Here is a 15,397-nt window from a genome sequence, read left to right as displayed (position 1 = left end):
CTGAATCATCTACTGCGGGAACAAACAAAGCCATGATTTTGTATCAGAAAAAGCTTTAATGTTAATTCCATTACATAATTTGTCTGGGAAAATCTGTAAATAAGTTGCTAACATTGCATTTAGCTTCTGGTCCTGCTGAAATCAGAGGAGCCCTATAAGGGGAACAAGAGTGCACTTTATCAAACTCAGTCACATTTTTTGGTAACTGTTAAGATCCCTTAAAAAAAATATTCCGAAGGCTCAATTTGTATAAGAAGAACAATCTTTTTTTTTTTCTTTTCAGATGTTGTATATAAGGAAAACTGTGCCACCCATATTCATGATGAGAAGTCAAACTGAAAACATTAACTGAACTTGTGACAATTATTCATTTGTGCAATAGGTAATCAGAAAGACGTAGAAACTATTCCTGCGCTATTCTGAATATAATGGTTGAATTTAAGATGCTAAGCATCATTTATCAATGCTTTTATGGTTATGTTTGCAAGACAGTCAGCAGCCAACATAGTAAAAAACAACATTTATTTTTTGCTGAGAGTAGGAGAGAACCTTTTCCTTCAAGGACAACAGTACAGATGTGTATAAACAGAGATGCCTAACTTGAGGTATTAGCTGTGGCATTGCTAAAGGAAAGGGAAAAAAAAATAAAAAAAAAATTATATTTGATCCAGTGTTTTGTGCAGGCACAGAATTCCAGGCTGGAAAGTCTCAGTGTAGTAACAGGGTGATGTTCAGAATGAGGGGATGCAGTCTAGTGATCCCTCGTTTCTATGGTTACAGACAACAGTTACTGCTCTATCTAGGTCAGATGGGAAGGTGTGAATGAAAACAAAGAAACTTGGAATCAGCAATGAGGGTTCAGAGAGGAGGCTTGTGAGTGAAGGCCATAAGGGAGCTGTACATGAAGGCAGTCGTTTTAATGTATATGCAATGTATGTGTGTGAATTCCCACGATTATTCAGTAGTCTGTTTGCTGGGGATGTTTGTTTGAAGACTCATTCTCAGCTGTGCGAGCAGGGATATTATGTGATATAATGTGATATGGGGCACACCTAGCCATGGGGATGAGATGGGCTGAAGGGGGAGGCAGGAGAGGCAGAAGAGAGAGATGGATGTGCTGGGAAGGGGAAATGCAACCAAGGAGTGATGAGGGGGTCCCCAGTCCAGAAATGATGAGAAACAGGTTATAAAATTGTCCTAAAGGAAGCACCTTGGGTGCAGGTAGCGCTGCACAGTCTGTGCATCCTTCCTCTGGCGTGGCTCCTTGGTCTGTTCTGCTTTCTTTCTCTGAATCCTATCTGTGGATACCACAGAATCCTATCCGTGGTATTTTCTCAGATGAGCAAATTGTATCAGTTTTTGTGTCTTTACCTGGCATATAATGTTGACCACCCAGCCTCTGTCCTTCCCAACTTGCAAATAGTGTAGGACTTGAGATTCTGATCCTTTCCCCATGCTTTTACCTCACAGTACAGGACTCTACACTCGCTTGTGTGCAACTACCTGATGTTCCTGCCAGCCTGCCCTTGTGGCTTGCAGAGGGCCCTTTCCTCCCCCCCATATCGCCTCGATGTGATGTGACACAACCAGTGAGTTGGATCAAGCTGCATCTCCCATCTCCCTGGCTGCAGGCAGAGGCACATCAACAGCACTCGCGCCAGCACCGACACCTCGAGGATCGCGACTTGCAGCCAACCAGTCCTTAAGCAAGCCAAAATTATTAGGTAAATAATATACACTGAGTTTATATATATATATATGTATGTATACATATAATTATGCAATACGTTATATATAACAATGTAATATACCATGTAATACATAATACATAAAAGCATATAAAACAATACATAAAAATACATAAAACAATACAATAATATAGCACATACTATATAGTAATATTATTAATATAATGAAGTATATTATTACATAGTATATTATATTATTACATATATATTATATGACATAATCATACATTATATTGTATATAATACAATATATAATATATAATAAAATAAATACAATTACATATTGATATATCAACGATTATAATTGATAATTAGTATAAATTATCAATAACATCGACAATTATTAACGTTAATTACCAATTATATCGATAACCAACACCAATGCTAACGTTATACTTCATGTTACATATAATATATTCCGAATTATTTCTTCCTCAGCTGCAGCAGCAGCATGACGAGGTATCCCCGGGGCTGTTTGAAGCTCCGTGCCGGCAGCTGGCCGCGGTTTTGGGCTCATTTTCCCCCATTCCCGGTCTCCCCACAGCAGCCCCGGGGCGCTCCCCCCGGTGCCTGAGGGGGGTCAGAGCCCCCGCGGGGCGGGGTGCGAAAAGGGGCGGGCACAAGGCGAGCGCGGACCAATGAGCGCGGAGGAAGGGGCGGCCTCGCCGCGGAGGCAGCCAATGGGGGGCGGGCTAGCGGGACGAGGCGAGGGGCGCGGAGCCGGCCGAGCCCAGGCGGGCCCGGAGCCGGAGCCGGAGCCGGAGCCGCGATCGCGCCTCAAGATGGAGGCCCCGGGGCCGGCCCCGGCTCCCCGCCGCTTCACCTGGGAGGAGATCGCGCAGCGCTCGGCCCGCGGGCCGCCGCCGCAGGAGCGCTGGCTGGTGATCGACAGGAAGGTGTACGACATCAGCCGCTTCCACCGCCGGCACCCCGGCGGCTCGCGGGTCATCAGCCACTACGCCGGGCAGGACGCCACGGTGAGGGGCGGCTGGGGGGTGTCACGGTGTGCCGGGGAGGCTCAGGGTGGGAATAAGGAGAGATTTCTGCTCAAAAACAGCAGCCAGGCGCTGGGACGGGTTGCCCAGGGAGGTGGTGGGGGCACCGAGCCTGGGGGTGCTCAGGGAGAGGCTGGACGTGGTGCCTGGGGACAGGGTCAGTGGTGGCACTGGTGGCTGGAGGTGGTGGTCCTGGAGGGCTCCCCAGCCGTGGGGGCTCCGCAGTTGGCTCTGTGGAGGCACCCAGGGTGCTGCCGGGGCTGTGGGGGGCTGCCATCGCGCCTTCCCGTCTGAAGGAGCAGCTGAGATGCGCACAGGTACGGTGTCTGCAGCTGGCTGCGTGAATCCAGCTGGTTTTAGGACACAGACAGGCAGCAGGAACGCTCCCGCTTCGTGCACGCCTGGCCGCAGACCAGATCTGGAAACAAACACCTGAGCTTGCTGCTGTGAGCACAGGAAGAATGATTCCTTGCAGCTGTAGGACCCAGCTTTTGAAGAATTATTCCTTGCAAGGCTAAGACCTAGCTCCTCGAAGGGTTATGTGGGAGCAGGGTAAGCCCCTACCTTCAAAAAGCCAGCACAGTGTTTCCACGAGATTATAGGCGGGCGAAATCTTTTTAAAAAATCGTTTTTGTCTGAATGCCAAAGGTGAGTAATCATTGTTAGAGCTGAAAGTGAGGCGTGTGGTAGACTGTGGTTCCTCTGGTTGTCTGCCTGTGTCTTTTCCCCCAAAAATAAAAGAAAGTGTGCATTTCTCCAGGTGTAACTAACTGGACACTGGGGCAGGTATGAGATATGAAGCTCCATCTCAAGTGCTTTGCTGGATTATGTTTCAATTCCTTTTAGTCCCTTTTAACTCTAGGCACTGAGCAGAAAAGATGACACTTGAGACCTAGTGCTTTCCTTCACTCCTTCATATCTATGTAGCGTAAAGCCAAAGATAATACGTGAATTTGCACATACTTCAGGAGGTCAGGACATGCACATGCATTTTGTAAGCTCCGTCGCTGTTGTGCGATCAGAAACACATTGCTTGTGGTGGCTGCCAGCGTGTAGGGCTGGACGCAGCCGGGTGGTGTGATTGTATCCGACTGCATTCTTTAGGCATTATGATCTGTGTCGCTGCTGGGTGCAACTGAACTGCTGACCTCTCAGGAACCTGAGCCAAGTAAATTCCATTAAAAAAAAACAACACACACAAGAAACAATCTCCTTCCTTGCCCCCCTAACAAAAAATACACCCGAAAACAAGTAAAGAAAGAGCAGTTTTCCTTCTAGTTTGCCAAGTGCTACTACAGCGCTCTGATTTCTAGAATGTAGTCCTCCGTTTCTCAGCCTCCCATTGAGATGGCTCTGCCAGGTTTTACAGCCTGCATTGATTGTAACGATTGGTCTAAATGTGTGGTACCATCCTTCTCTGGCCGGCCCACATACACCTCCCCCTTTTTTTTTTTTTTCTCTTTCAGTGAGAAAATGCAAATGAACATGCCTCTCTCTTCTTTCCCTCCTTTATTCACATTAACTCCTTTATTCACTTCTTTCCCTCCTTTATTTGCATGTGTGATGCTACATCTGAAGTGCAACAGAGCTGACCTGGAGCTAGCTGCATCAGCCTCCTTTTCAGCCCATTTCTTAACTAGAGATCTTTCAAAGGAAGGGTGGGTGCTGGAGATTGCCAAGAAGGCACGTCTGGAGCAACATGGGGGCTCTGAGAGACTGGTGTGGGTCAGCAGGAGCTGCCACCATCTGTGTCCTGCTTGTCCCATTATTCTTCCCAGTTCACCTAGGTCCTTGAGTTTTTGTGCTAACATTTTGCTTTTCTCTCTGGTCTGACTTTTATTTCATGGTATGTAGTGCCGGGACAAATAAGAATGATGCTTAAGGCAAAAGGGAGATGGGAGTATGTGGTTTAGATGATGTATCTTGAAGTTCAACAGGACGTGAAGTGTTAAGATTCAGAAGTTAGATGGAAGTGAGCCGGTATTTCTTGGTGAGCTGTGCACAGAATCACAGAATGGTTTGGACTGGAAGGAACCTTAAAGATTATTTAACTCCAACTCCCCTGTCATGAGCAGGGGCACCTCCCACCAGACCAGGTTGCCCTAAGCCCCATCCAGCCTGTCAAACACTTCCAGAGATGGGGCATCCACAGCTTCACTGGGCAACCCGTGCCAGTGCCTCACCACCCACATTGTAAAGAATTTCTGCCTAATATCTAATCTAAACCCACCCTCTTTTAGTTTAAAGCCATTCCCTCTTGTCCTGTCACTGCACTTCCTGAAAAAGAGTTCCTCCTCAACCTTCCTGTGGCCCCTTTTAGGTACTGGAAGACTGCTATAACGTCTCCCTGGAGCCTTCTCCAGGCTGAACAACCCTAACTCTCTCAGCCTGTCTTCATAAGAAGACTCCAGCCCTTTGATCATCTTTGTGGCCCTCCTCTGGACTCGTTCTAATATGTCCATGTCTTGTGCTGTGAGCCAGATCCATTAGTTGGGTTGCTTTCTACTAAATATCATGAAAAACTTCCATTTGCCGTTACCTGAAGTGTTTTTTCTCATCCTCTTCCTTTATCTGTATTTCAGGATCCTTTCATAGCGTTTCATCCTGACAAGGCACTGGTGAGAAAGTACATGAGCCCCCTCTTGATTGGGGAGTTGGCACCAGATCAACCCAGCTTTGAGCCCAGCAAGAATGTAAGTGCCTTAAAAACCTGTTATTTGTGTCAAAACTCTGCTGTTTACTTTCTCTTACTGGCAGCCTGAGATTCCTGTACATCAAATAGTGATATTTTATTACTGATAGTAATGATAGTGCCTTGTGGAATCGTTGTCAGTTTGAGGCTTCCCCGTGACTTAATGTCATTAGTAGTGGCCTAGGGTTTTGGGGCCTCTGAGACACGTTCTTATGCAGCTTTCCTGTTGTAGAGAGACAGAGGAGCTGTGCTCAGAATGACAGGTGTGTAAAGGAAATTCAGACTGGCAGAGAATTTCCTTTACTATTGCAGCGTCTGTCATCTGTGGGTGGGAATGGAGAGGGTAAATAAGTCAGCTATAGAAACTCCTCATTGTCACAGAGGTACGTGCATACTCAGGGGTCATAAAATAGCTACTGAAGGTTTGTCTCTTAAGTGACTGACTCTCAGCTTTAAGCCATTGCCACGTTTCTCCTTGAGAGGGGAAACAGAGCTCCTCTCAGGGTTCCTGAGGCATTTTCAGGCCAGCACACGCTCACCGTTGGCTCTCCCTGCAGAAAAAGCTGGTAGAAGATTTCCGTGAACTCCGTGCAGCTGTTGAGAAGATGGGACTCCTCAAACCCAACCGCACCTTTTTCATGCTGCATCTCTGTCACATCTTGTTGTTGGATGTTGCAGCTTGGCTCACCATCTGGTATTTTGGATCATCCACAGTGCCTTTCCTCATCTCTGCAGTGCTTCTAGGCACTGTCCAGGTAAGCAACTAGGCACTGAAATGGAGGGAGGACAAAAAAACAAACAAAAAAACAGCCCCAGAAACACCAAAAGCCAGTCCTTTGAGAATGAGGTCCACGTTGCCATAAGCACAGGGGAAATCTTGATCTTTGTGGACTTCTCAAAAGTCTGCTTCTCCCTGAGTTCCACAGAGGGGGCAGTTACAGTACCATGACATGATTTTTAGGTAGAGTGGGCTTCCCGCTGCTTTTTGCTTTCCGTAGTCGGTCAAAGCCCTCCTTATTCCCAGCCTTCTTCGTTCTGTGTAAGCCATGCTACACTTCTGAGGTCCCTTGTGTCAGAACTCTAAGGAACTGTGCATGAGCCAAGTTGCTGTGTTCCCATGGGAACCTACAGTGAATTAGAGAGAGAGCAGAACAGCTCTGAAAGCCCCAGCTATTTCTTCTGTGGCCAGCTGATCCTCCTGGAATTACAACTACTCAGAGGAGGCAGCAGCAAGCTGTTCCTTAAAGGAAACTTCGTTGCCAATTCCAGTGCAGTTTTGTAAGAGAATAAAAGCTGTTTCTTAGCTGTGTTACGTTTTTCCTGATTTTTTCTTTCCTCATGAAAACAAGGGTCTGTGAGCAAAAGTCATTAGGCAGAGTCTGGACTGCACTGGTATACAGTAATTGGTAATTGTTTGGATGGGGTATCAGTAATGGAAATGCTTCTCTGTGACAGGGTGCTCTTGTTAGCCAGTGATAAAGTCATGAGGAGAGTGGGAATCGTTAAGTGAAGAGAATCCCCTTTTCAGAAGTTCCCAACTCTTTTCCCAGCAGGACTGATTTTTTTTTGTTTGTTTCTTTCTTCTTTCTTTTTTTTCCCTCCTTTTCCAGGCCCAGGCTGGCTGGCTCCAGCATGATTTTGGACATCTTTCAGTCTTCAGCGAATCCAGATGGAACCACTTGGTGCATAAATTTGTGATCGGCCATCTGAAGGTGAGCAGCCAGTGCTGAGAGCGGCTGCTAGAGACTAGCCTAGGAGTCTCTACAGTCAAAAACAATCTCAGTATGAGAAGGAAGGAAATGCAAGGAACTGCTTGGGAGGGAGGACTAAGGGCAGAAGATGCAGTTTTTTAATGGCATTATATTCTCATCCCTTCCTGCAGGGAGCACCAGCCAGCTGGTGGAATCACCTCCACTTCCAGCACCATGCTAAACCCAACTGCTTCCGAAAGGACCCCGATGTTAACATGCACCCCTTATTTTTTGCTTTGGGAAAAACACTTTCTGTAGAGGTGAGACCTGGTGAAGTCTGAGAAGCTGCAGCATGCAGCTCTGGAAAGCTGCAGAGAGCTGGGAGACTAGTGACCCCTTGGTTTGGTCTCAGTATTTCAGGAATTTGTTGAAAGTGCGTCTTGGCTTTAGTGGCCTTTGAAAGAAAAAAAAAAAAAAGGAGAAGAAACAAAATCCTTACGCATCAGTAACTTCCATATACTTAATGCTGCAGCAGTTTTCTATGTGTTTTTTTTTTTTTTTTTTCCTTAATGTATTCTTGCTGTGGGTTGAAATTTTGCAGATTTTTTCTGAAGGTTTTAAAAAACCACATGCTTCTGTAAAATGAGTACATCCAGAAAATGGCTTAAGATGAAATATTCGTCATAATGACAAGTTCATGTAATTCTCTGATTTGAAATTAAGGGTCTGAAAATTTGATGTGGATTATGTTCTAGTTCTTAGCTTTGCATTATGTGGATAAATACTTAAGGCATGTGTATAACTTCAGATGAATCCTTACACACTCTAAGTTAAATACATTAAATCCAGCACAGTGATGTATATACCTGACAACAGAGCTGTAAAAACGCTTTCTGAATCAGAACCTAAGCCTTCTGTCTTCATGATTAATTCAAATTGGGGTCATAATCAAAGTGATCACTAGAACCATCACAAAAGAAGAGGCAGGAACATGTGGCTGCTGGTAGCAGCTCCACAAATGTTGAAAAGAGGGCTGCTGTTCAGAATGAGTTTGGACATGTGCAGGGATGTACTGGAGTCCCTCAGGGAAGTCAGTGATGTGATCTGTTATGTTTATACAGTGAACACCGAAAAATTAGCAGTCTCGAAGGATAATCTGTTCACTCGTGTTCCTGTAGACACAGTTTAATGTCTAGATGCTAATTTCTCTGCTTTGGAGACTAACTGTAAGTAGGTGGGAGCTCTACATGCTGTCTTTGTTAATAGTATCACAGGTTTTCCTTTTTAATGGAGCTCTATCCTGGCAGCAAGCTGTTCTCTGTGCCTTGTGTGGTTTTCGATGTGAATGTTGTTAAGCAACGATGCCCTCTGTAGGGAAAGAGCTTCAAGTGCACTTTGCTGTTTGTGCTGCAAGGGACTACCCAACCTATTGTGCCTCCAATGCATGGTGAGGAGGTTTTCAGAAAATATATCATAGTTGTAGGCTGAAGTACCAGTGAAAAATGAAGCCAATGACAAGGTGGATGCTGGTATGATTTGGTAGGATACCTGTTTCAAAGGTTAGGAGGTATCTAAGTACGCGTTTCTTTGAGAAAGTAGATAGGAGTGTGTGCACAAATGTCTTTAGATGTCTTTGTGGCCTGAATAGTTTACTTGTTTTAACAGCTTGGTGTCCAAAAGAAGAAATTCATGCCTTATAACCACCAGCACAAGTACTTCTTCATCAGTGAGTAACCCTACCTTTATGCAGTTCTATGGACAGCATTTTCTCAAGCCCTTACTTTTCCAGTTTATCTCAATGTTTTTATCACACTGGTATGGTTAATGTCTCTGCAATCTCTTTCTTTGTTATAGTTGGTCCCCCAGCTCTGGTGCCTCTTTACTTCCAGTGGTACATATTCTACTTTGTGGTACAGAGGAAACAGTGGGTGGTAAGTTAGCTCCGTTTTGCCAGTGGTGACTTTTCCTAGTTTTGTGGATACATTTCAGTGTAGGAAATGAGGCGTTATTGGAAGGGACTCTGAGCTGTTTGTCTCTGTGTTGAGGAGGTGGGGTATGTGATCAGGGAAATGTTTGCTGGGGGAGATTACCTACCATGCAGCCCTTCTCTTCTATGAAGATCCATTCACATCTGGGTAACAAAAGGTGTTCCCAGAGAGAACTGACTGATGTAGCAGCCAAACCTCTCTCCATCATATTTGAGAAGACCTGACAGTCAGGTAAAGTTCCTGGTGAATGGAAAAAGGGAAATGTCAGTCCCATTTTTAAAAAGGGTAGAAAGGAGAACCCTGGGAACTATAGACTGGTCAGCCACACCTCTGTGTCTGAAGAGATCATGGAACAGATCCTCTGTGAAGCTATGTTAAGGCATATGGAATACACGGAGGCATTTTGAGACAGCCAACGTGGTTTTCCCGAGGGCAAATTGTTCCTGACCAATCTAGTGGCCTTCTGTGATGGAGTGACTGCATCAATAGGCAAGGGAAGAACAACTGTTGTCATCTACCTGGACTTCTTTGACATGGTCCCACACAACAGTCTTGCCCCTAAATCGGAGAGAGATGGCTTTGAAGGGTGGGCTGTTTGGTGGATAAAAAGTTGGCTGGATGGCTACATCCAGAAAGGGGCAGTCAAAGGCTCAACATCCCAGCCTCCAGGGGGAGATCAGTGATGAGTGCTGTCCCTCTGGGGTCCATACTGGGACCAGGACTATTTAATATCTTTAGTAATGAAGTTTTATCTGTTTCCTGTATTCCAGGACCTGGCCTGGATGCTTACCTTCTACATCCGATTCTTTCTCACCTACCTGCCCTTGCTGGGTGTGAAGGGTATCCTGGGGCTTCATCTGTTAGTCAGGTATCATTCAACTTCAAATTCCTTCATTTCTTCTACTTGGTTCCCTTCATGGCAGCTCTTCTTCAGCCTGCTGGTTACCTTTTCCATCTGCTGCCTATTCTTCTGCCCCCTTATTCCTTTCAGCGAGACAGAGGTGGTTGGTTTGGTGTGGGCCTGTAGAAGGTCTGCATAGGCTTCATCTACTGAAAAGATGTTTGGTGTTAACTTTATCAAATGATGACCATCTTACATGAATAAAAGTGTTTTGTACTGACTTGTTATAGCATGGGTGTGAGATTAGGTGTTTTTTGTGTGTGTTTTGTGTGCACAGGTTCATAGAGAGTAACTGGTTTGTCTGGGTCACACAAATGAATCACATCCCAATGCATATTGATTATGATAAGAACGTGGACTGGTTCTCTACCCAGGTAAGACCTTCTTTACAGAGAGCTGTGACTTTCAATGATAGAGTTTATCGATCGGGGTATGTAACTCTCTTGGGTATTGCCCAAGACAGTTGATCGCAGCAGTGGTGAGAGCTGATAGCACAAGCTGCTTATGTTTTCTTCTCACTGTGCGAAGTGAGTGATATGTGCAAAGAAAGTAGGCAGAAGTGGGATGGAGGCTTCAGATGCTAAGCAGATCTCTCAGGGAAAAGAACCAGAGATGCTACAGTGGTCTTCAGATGGAGATCTTCCCATGCATGAAGGCTGGATCTCTCTTTCTCTGTGCTGTGTCTCATTTCAGCTTTGAAGGCATTACACATTTCTTCAAAGTGAGAGATGTGAAGGGACTTGTACAGTGAGTTATGGTTGCTTATCTTACTGGGGAAGTCAAGTCTGTTCTCCTAAATTATGTCCCTAACAATCATATACCACAGCATGACCATCTATGTTGACTAGAGATGGCTCTTGGACTTGTTATATTCAATCAGGAGGCACGTGATGATAAGGAACTTGTACCTTAATGTTGTCTGACAAATGTAAGAGAAGGAGCATTCCTAAAAGAAACACTTAAATGTTATCATTTTTCTTTTTTTTTTTTTTTCCTCTCAGCTCCAGGCAACCTGTAATGTTCATCAGTCCTTATTCAACGACTGGTTTAGTGGACATCTGAACTTCCAAATCGAGCACCAGTGAGTTGAAGCATGGGTTGGGAATGTGAGAGAATTTGGGGGAGTGCTAGTTACAATAGACCTAAAGAGCCTTCAAGATCCATCTTCCTTTATCAGCTAAGACAAGAACAAAGGAAAATGGGGGTAAATTTTGTATTCTTAATATGAGGAGGAAATGGGAAATCCAAATGATGGTCATAAACTTTGTGGAGCACTGGGGAGCACCAACACCCCTTTGGATTTGAGTAGCATGGCACAGGAGTGATAGAGAGTTGCCAGTTTCACGGTTAGTGTTGATACTGAGTGAAGTGCTGTGAGAGGGACTGCTACAGAGCACTCATGGCTATAGGCACAGAGGGAAGCTGAGTGTGCCTCCTAAGCTTAGGTACAGAAGAGGTGTAGGAATTCTGCAGGGCAATGGATGCCATTGAAATCACCATATTCTCTTCCACAGCCTTTTCCCTACAATGCCTCGACACAATTACTGGAAGGTGGCCCCTTTGGTGAAGTCCCTGTGTGCCAAACATGGCATTGAGTACCACTGCAAGCCACTGCTCACCGCCTTTGCAGATATAGTGCAGTACGTATCAACCCAATGCATTCCCTGGGTGAAGGGCTGTCCAATATTACAGAGTGAACAAGCAAGACACGTGGGAAGTGGAGAGGCAGCCAACTTGAATCACAGAAGAAGTTCTGTGAATAGCTGTAGATAGCATGGCTGGCTGTGAACGGGACTGGAAAAGTGTTCAGTCATGGCACTGGTTTCAGTAGCAGCAGGAGAAGGTATCGGTATGAATGACCTAATGGAGAGTTCCTTTTCTTCACTTCTGCTTTCAGTCAGTAGGATGCCAGATCTAGTGCCTCTGTCTCAGAGTATGCTCCAGGGAAAGCGATGTTTTCAGAGAGATGAGTTTCAACTGTAATTCATGCTCTTTTGTTACCCTTTCTTTCCCTCCTTCAGCCTTCCAGATATTTCTTTTTCCTTTGGTAAGTCATAGAATAATGGAATATCCTGAGTTGGCAGAGACCCACAAGGATCATAGAATACAACTAGTGGATCTGCACAGGACCACTCAAAAATCAGGCCACATGTCTGAGAGCGTTGACCAAGTGCTTATTGAACTCTTAGAGGCTCAATGCTGTGACCTCTTCCCTGGGGAGGTTGATGGAGTGCCTGACCACCCTCTCAGCGAAGAAAAACATTCTTAAAACATTCTGAAGCCAAGCTAGTGCACAGCAAAGCCTGGAGAGGGGAACCCGCCTCCTTTCCCCTGTCCTTCAATAGCATGTGTTTCTCTTCTGCCGTGCTTGCTCCTTTTGTTTTAATTCTACTTAAGTTGTTTGCTTTAACCTTCCAGTCTTGGTCTGATGTAGACCATGTGGTTTGTTTCTTCTTAATGTTTTCCAAGGAGCTGTAGACTACATTACCTTGTCTCTAAGGGTTTCTTTTGCTTAATTTATAGATGGGAATTCGTCCCACGAGATTATATTCCCTGGATGCAGTATTTCATTATCTTGTTTGTAAGGAAATGTGGTTCTCTCTTGGCAGCTCTTTGAAAGATTCAGGGGAGCTCTGGCTAGATGCCTATCTACATAAATAAGAAGCAGCGGATCCTTACAGAGGAATTCCCCACCCTTGGTGCCTCCTGTGGTGATCACCTGGAAGATACTGCACAAAGGAGAGAGAGCTGGCTAAGCCAGAGGTGGGGAGATGACACAGCTTAATTCTAGTGATGAATGTGATTTAATGGACTTTTAAAAAAGGTGTGTTCTTAATTCTTCTTGTGCTTTTTTGATTTCTCTTCTCTGGGCTTGAGTTACAAGGAAAAGTTAGAATGGAGGAGCTTATGTTCCATCAAGCTGGAGAGGCTTCTTTGGGGCTGGGAACAGATTGCCTTCTATCTGCTGATACTGCATTTACTGAGTACATAGGAGGGAAGTCTCTTAAGTAACATAGCGAGGTGGCTCTCATTATGAATGTAGTAAGAAAGCTGAGACAACATGCGATGGGAGTTACTGAAATGCGGAGGCAAAAAGAAGAAACTGTAGGTGCTACGCTTTCAAAAACCCATGTGCAATTTGCAATGGCAATGGAAGTACCCAAACCAAGGGGGCAGTAGGGAGCATATGAGAGCTCATGCCAGTATGTATGTGTACAGGTGAGGAGGAAAAAAAGGTGCGGGGAGCAATTCTGTAGGAATAAGCATGAAGAAATTAGAGACCTAACTAAGGCAGAGAAACAGGAAAGAACAGGTTATTCCCCAGGCCTGTAAATGTGAGAGCTTGGCATGCCATTGTCTGTGGGAATGCTCCCCTGCACATCTCTTCTGTGCTGAAGGCCTCTGAGTTATTTGCCCATGTGTGATTTCCCATGGAGTATCTGCAAGTGTTCTTCACAGCACCATACTTTTGTGTTACTGAACCAATTACTGAAAGTGAGAAGAGATAACAGAAATATGGAACGCCCGTGCTCGCAACTCAACCCACGTAGGGATCCCTAAGGAAGCAAAAGGATAACCAGTCTGTTGGCCACCTGAAGCTTCACTTATTTTTGAAAGTCTGGTCAAATGGATGACTTGTTAAGCTGAGAGAACTCGGAACTTCTGGCACAGGGAGTATCAGGTGTTCCTGTCTTACCTGCAGACAAAATTGATTGAGTTGTAAAAATGTTAGGGTTTAGGATACTGTTTAAATTATTTTTAACTTTTCAACCAGCAAAAGTCAGCAGGCTGCATACCCATAGGCGCACATCAGCCAAAATATTACTGAACTTTCTCTGTTGGATGATGCACATTCAAAACGCACCCCACAAAGGCATGTACTGTGTGATTAGCCGTAGTGCCTTCCCTGGTGTCTTTTCCTTTACTACACCAAATGGGCTATAGCTCTTGGCATACCAGTAATGAAAATGTCTTCATTACCATTTTGCCTTTAAGCCTTTAGCTTTTTTCTCTGTGTGTTCTGGGACCAATCCTCTTTTTCTATTGTTTCTCATGTAGATAAAGAAGGTAATTTTCCACCTGTTCAGTGTTCTCTTCTTTGCCAATCTACTAGCTGTTAATACAGTGTGCCTGACAGCTTTCCATGACCTGTTACCTCAATAACAGGTGGGTTAGTGCCCTAGAAGGGCTGATTTTGAGGAAGATAACAGTGCCTTCCCTGGTCAGTGTCAAAAAGGAGTATGGCTTGTGAGGGAATAGAAGAAATGCATCTCTTCAGGCCAAGGTTTTGTTAAATGCAGAAAAAAAAAATGTAATGGAAAAAAAAAAAGTCATAAAATCATTGATAAGTGTTGATTAAAAACTATGAAAAAAATGAGCCAACAAAGGCCCAGCTGAGGCCCTACAACTCTTATACCTTGTTTTTCCTTGTGTGTTTCTCTCCCTCTTCTTATTAGAACTATTGATGGAAGAAATAATAAATTTCTTTACCTTGCTTATTACTGCTGCCATCACAGTAAAATGTCTGTGCAAGATTCAGCACTCTTTAAAATGTGGAATAAATGTCCACAGCTGCAGAAAGAGATCTGTCATAAACCTCAGCATTTGTATTTCAGGGGAAGGGAGCACTTAACTTTGTCCTTTGTAACTTGTGTGAAGTGTGCAGTACAAATAATAAACCAAAATGAATCTTATTAAAATAAAACCATACACCAGTTCTTCCACCAGGATGATGAGAGAGAAAAATGATCCCTGACTCCTAGAAGTTGTACTATTACATATGTAGCAATGTACATGTTTTACGAAATCAAGAGCTGTTCTGAGGACTTCCCTTCAACAGGCTGTTAGCTCTCAGGTGAAACTTCAGAGTGGCTCTGTTTATCTCACAGCAGCAGGAGCAAGCCTCGTGTCTTTGGCTGCTCTTTATTTCCTGGGCAGTATCACCCAGTTGTGGAATGGAGAGTGGGTGAAAGATTGATGTTTGACTGCATTTTAAATCATTTCAGCACGTAAGAAGTCACTTTTAAAGATCTGTGTTGCTGAGCACTGCCAAAAGTTTTCTCTGACCTTGGAGTGTTGGCCATAGGACACAAGACAAAAATCTTGTTATGTTAGGACAGCTGTTGTTTAATGTCTCGGCTCTACAATGGAATATCCCGGGCTAGGCTCTTCATGCGCATGGAAGCAGTTGGACAAGGATGTTTCCCGAAGATCCTCTACAGGGATTGCATCTCCCTAACTCAAATTTCACAGCACTGAATTTTGACTACTGGATGAACCACACAGATAATCCTGGTAGCAAGTGGTGCTAGAATGCTATGTCTTGTATTTTGGCTGTAATTAACAGGTTTGGAAGTAAAGTTCACTTCTGCTTTTTTCTGT

At 44.6% G+C, this 15,397-nt stretch overlaps 1 protein-coding gene across 1 annotated transcript; it reads left to right on the top strand.

Moving 5' to 3' along the window:
* Positions 1-2,530: 2,530 nt before the first annotated feature.
* Positions 2,531-12,707, top strand: LOC311210312 (acyl-CoA (8-3)-desaturase-like; the record flags this gene model as incomplete). The annotated part of the gene is made up of 12 exons (XM_084288188.1): positions 2,531-2,725; positions 5,326-5,436; positions 5,993-6,190; positions 7,046-7,147; positions 7,318-7,446; positions 8,792-8,852; positions 8,981-9,057; positions 9,885-9,982; positions 10,293-10,389; positions 11,017-11,096; positions 11,530-11,655; positions 12,625-12,707. The coding sequence occupies 12 exons, from the start codon at positions 2,531-2,533 to the stop codon at positions 12,674-12,676; spliced, it is 1,326 nt and encodes a 441-aa protein (XP_084144314.1). The 3' UTR covers positions 12,677-12,707.
* Between the last annotated feature and the right edge of the window lie 2,690 nt (positions 12,708-15,397).

Source organism: Netta rufina (genome assembly GCF_964035555.1).
Source record: "Netta rufina genome assembly, chromosome: 5".
In the NCBI taxonomy this organism is placed as follows: domain Eukaryota; kingdom Metazoa; phylum Chordata; class Aves; order Anseriformes; family Anatidae; genus Netta; species Netta rufina.
Note: the sequence above shows the minus strand (reverse complement) of the source record. Positions and strands in the feature narration are given on the sequence as shown.